Source organism: Rhinopithecus bieti, unplaced genomic scaffold, assembly GCF_001698545.2.
Source record: "Rhinopithecus bieti isolate Rb0 unplaced genomic scaffold, ASM169854v2 scaffold_6782, whole genome shotgun sequence".
In the NCBI taxonomy this organism is placed as follows: Eukaryota; Metazoa; Chordata; class Mammalia; order Primates; family Cercopithecidae; genus Rhinopithecus; species Rhinopithecus bieti.
In genome coordinates this window covers 95,371-99,210 of record NW_016805866.1, presented here as the reverse complement: position 1 = coordinate 99,210, position 3,840 = coordinate 95,371, and the positions used below count along the sequence as shown (strand labels likewise).

Here is a 3,840-nt window from a genome sequence, read left to right as displayed (position 1 = left end):
AAAAAAAAAAAAAAAAAAAAAAAAAGAGTGAGTCACCTGCTAACCTGCTTTCGTCTCCCCTTTGTGTCCTCTATCACTTTTTCTTTTTTCCCAGGAGGTTTCTCTTCTAGGCAAACTGCAAGGTGAAATAGTATCTTCTGCCTTATGCTCAATCCCTTCCACTTTCATTAGTGGCCCCAAAGCTCTTTCTCTCTTGAATAATTTTCTTTAGTACAAGAAAACAAACCATTCAACAAACAGAACCACCTTTTACAGATTGTAAAAGTTATAAAAGTATCTTAATAAGTATTTATGGCTTTGTTTCCCTGATGCATCTACTTAAATGTCCAAAACAAAAAGCTGGTTTCATAATTAAGCCATTTAGTCTTCTACTTGGATTTCTTTACTTTCACGTATGATAAGAAACCTGCCTTCTTCAGAACAGGCAAAGAGATAATCTGTAAGGACACAAAATATGGTTTCAAATGGCTAGACCCATGAAGGGGCCCCATGCTTGAGAGGGCCATGAACATGTCAGGATCACTCTAGAATCACACAGATTCTCCACAGCATAGGATACTTTTTAATTTTTTTTCTGGAAAGGTCAGGTGACATCATTTCCTAATCTAAGATTTGAAGGAAAATCTGTTGGACTTTCACAGAATGTTGAAGCAATCGGCTGTATCACCCAAGTGTCTACGGTAACCCAGGGGGCTCTTTATATTTTGATATAAAATGTCTCGTAATTTTGCTCATATAAAGAAAATAATATTAGACCATGTCAAATCTAATGGGTATGCTTATACAGAATACACACACTAATAAATACACACAAATGGATGTTACATGAATCTCAAAGTATGTTTAGAGCATTCACTTTTCAAAGACCCTAAAGAAATGACAGAACTTTATAATGGCATATTATAATATACTGGAATGTTCTGGTTCCTCCTAGCAGTTACCGTAATCTGCATGACAATTTTATTAAAACACTGCTGATTTCAAGTAGACCATCAGAAAACAGGAAAATCTCTCTCTTAAAAGTGGAGATGTTCTACAAAACAAGAATGAGCAGGAATGGATAAAACAGTAGCACATCATTTGACTCAAAAAGATGCTCATGTCTGTGCCAAATCATATTTTTCTTAGGAAGTCACAATGAACAAAAAAAGAAGATAAATCATTGTGGAAATGCAAGTGAGCTGGTAATAATAGCCTAGTTATAGCTGCCATGAAATAGTCATTAAGTTATATGTAGCATAAATCTCACAGAGTTTTGTAAATTATGGTGGTTCTTAGAGGCCAAATAAAGACAAAGTGTAGTAAGTATCACTGCCTTTCTTTTTGTTCCTTGGCATAGCTTTTTAAAATGTGTTATCTCAGGCTCATAGCACCATATGGCTCCTGAAGCATCTGAGAAAGAATTGAAAAGTTCACAACTGTATTCAAGACTCCTCCACCACATTTTGAAGGTGATCATGTCTAACCACTTCTTCCCTAAGCTCCTAAGCAGAGTCTGGCCCTGATTGGGCTTATACTGGGGTCAGACCAACTTCCAGCTCAAGCCTAGGACTTCAAGCTGCTCTCATTTCCAAGGTATGCTGGAAGAGCAAGTGCCAGACATGTGTACTGCTGTGGGAGCTGGGCTTGCCATGCATGATTCTGGCCAGCCATCTCCAGCTCCAGAGACCAGCAATGAAACTATATCCTCTGCTTCTCTCTATACACCTGCACATTAGCAAAACTCTGATTCAGAGATTCCTAACCAATGTTCCTTTTCCTCCTTTTTGGAGGTTGGTAGTAATCCCCAGTTGATCTTTTTCCTTAACTGCTTTTACCCCTGCTATTTAAACTAAATTCTTATTGCTCCAAATTAAATCCATTCTTTCTAGCCTTGTCATTGCTAACTAATGAGAACAATTCCTCTCTTTGCTCTTGGTGACTGCACTTTGGGTACTTATGGATGAGAATCATATCTCTCTTTAGCCTACTTTCTTAACTGCAGACTGCACAGGTGATAAAATGTGTTAATTGTTGCTATAAAAATATTTTCCATCCTTATAACAAGAGAATTTTTTCTTCCAAATCATTTTTAATTTCTTAGCCTTTGCTGTGTTCTTATGATCTACAGGGATTGAGGGTGCAGTGCTATTAAGCGCATATGTACAAGACCAAAAGCAAAATGTTGACTATGCAATACACATGAATTGCTCAACTCTCGATCACTGTCCTGTTTCCCTTTTGCTCCGCCCACTCTGGCACTCTGGTCGCAGTTGTTATCACACATTTATGACATCTCTACAGTGATGTTTGAAGCCTAGACAGGGGTCACTAAATTATGGCCTGCAGCTTGTTTTTACAGATACATTTTTATTGGAATACAGTCACATGCATTTAAAAAAAATGTATTGTCTGTGGCTGCTTTCACATTACAAAGGCAGAACCAAGTAGCTCTGAGAGAGACTATCTGACCTGCAGAGTCCAAAATATTTACTTTATGTCTCTTTACAGAAGGTTTGCCAAATCCCAGCCTAGGAGATTGTTAAGTTCCACTTGGCTTTGCTGCTTGCGCCAGGTAAGATCCATACCAGGTAAATCTCTTAAATATACCCTAGAAATCTGATAAATGTTCTGCCACAGGCCAAGTCACACAGTTGGGAAGGGAGCCTACAAAGAATGAATTTCTTTTTCCTCTCTATACACATGGTGAAGAAGAAAGAGTTTTAAACTTTTCCCCAGGAACCCTATAAGCATGATGGTTCACATCTGAAAACAATTTTTATAAGCATGTGCATCTTTGCCATATTGATCTAGATTGTTCTGCAGCATTTCCCTGAATCACCAACTCAGACCACCAGTGAGACAAGAAAATCCAGGCCAAGGCCCGCTACTCACTATGTGAAGCTGGAGGAAGTCACCAAGTCCTGGAGCACTGTCAATGCGGACCAAGATGCCATCCTTCACAGTGGTGCTGAAGCCCACGGCAAGGCGGTCAGAGCGTGTGCTGGGCCTGTCATTGGCTGGCCAGGTGTAGAGGATGAGCCCACCGCTTTTCCCAAAGATATACGTAGCGCCAGCTGCAAAAGCGAGGAGAGAGGGAGACATCAAGGCACTGTATTGCATACAGCCATTTGTAGCATACTGTTGAGACCTTACACAGAACAGCTGTAGAGAGGAAATGTCCCCCATGGGAGAGTATTTGGTTACTTAGAGGAATGGCACCCAAAGGTTCTGAAGGCAGCTATCACCCCAAATTAAAGAGGCAGGCAGAATGAATGAGTAACAAAGAGATGTTGGCGAGAGTCGCTCTTAACATCTTCAGTTCCTGCTGCCTAACGGTGGAGGGTAAATAACATCCTAAAGTCTGGAAGTCTGGGTATATTGCAATAAACAACTTTCTGGTCTTCTTCAACAGCAGGCTTAATTTTCCATCTTGGCCAGGACAGGCACAAAATAGAAAATTAGTCCCCTATCTCTTAGCTATCAGCATAATCTGGTCAGTGGAGCCAGGAGCCTTACAAAACTGAAGGTAACAGAGCAGTCCAAAGGCATCATGTCTCTCCTGCTTGTACCTTCTCCCACTCCCACAGGAAAGAAAGCAGTGGCCCAAGAAAACCAAGTTATGTGACTAAATGCATTTGCCTATTTCACTATTATGTTGCTATAAACATGGTAACAAAAATGATTTCCTGGAGTCTTTTTTTTTAAGACGGAGTCTCGCTCTGTTGTCCAGGCTGGAGTGCAGCGGCGCAACCTCGGCTCACTGCACCCTCTGCCTCCTGGGTTCAAGCAATTCTCCCTTTCCAAGTATCTGGGACTACAGGCACGTGCCACCATGCCTGGCTAATTTTTTGTATTTTT

General features: G+C 40.5%; 1 protein-coding gene across 1 annotated transcript in view; it reads right to left on the bottom strand.

The window, feature by feature from the left end:
- Positions 1–3,168, bottom strand: part of LOC108530786 (neurexin-3-beta) — a 394,243-nt gene extending 391,075 nt beyond the window's left edge. The window contains exon 1 of the mRNA XM_017873828.1: positions 2,875–3,168. Coding sequence (XP_017729317.1) covers positions 2,875–3,168 — 294 coding nt within the window. The remainder of the gene's footprint in view (positions 1–2,874) is intronic.
- Positions 3,169–3,840: the final 672 nt, after the last annotated feature.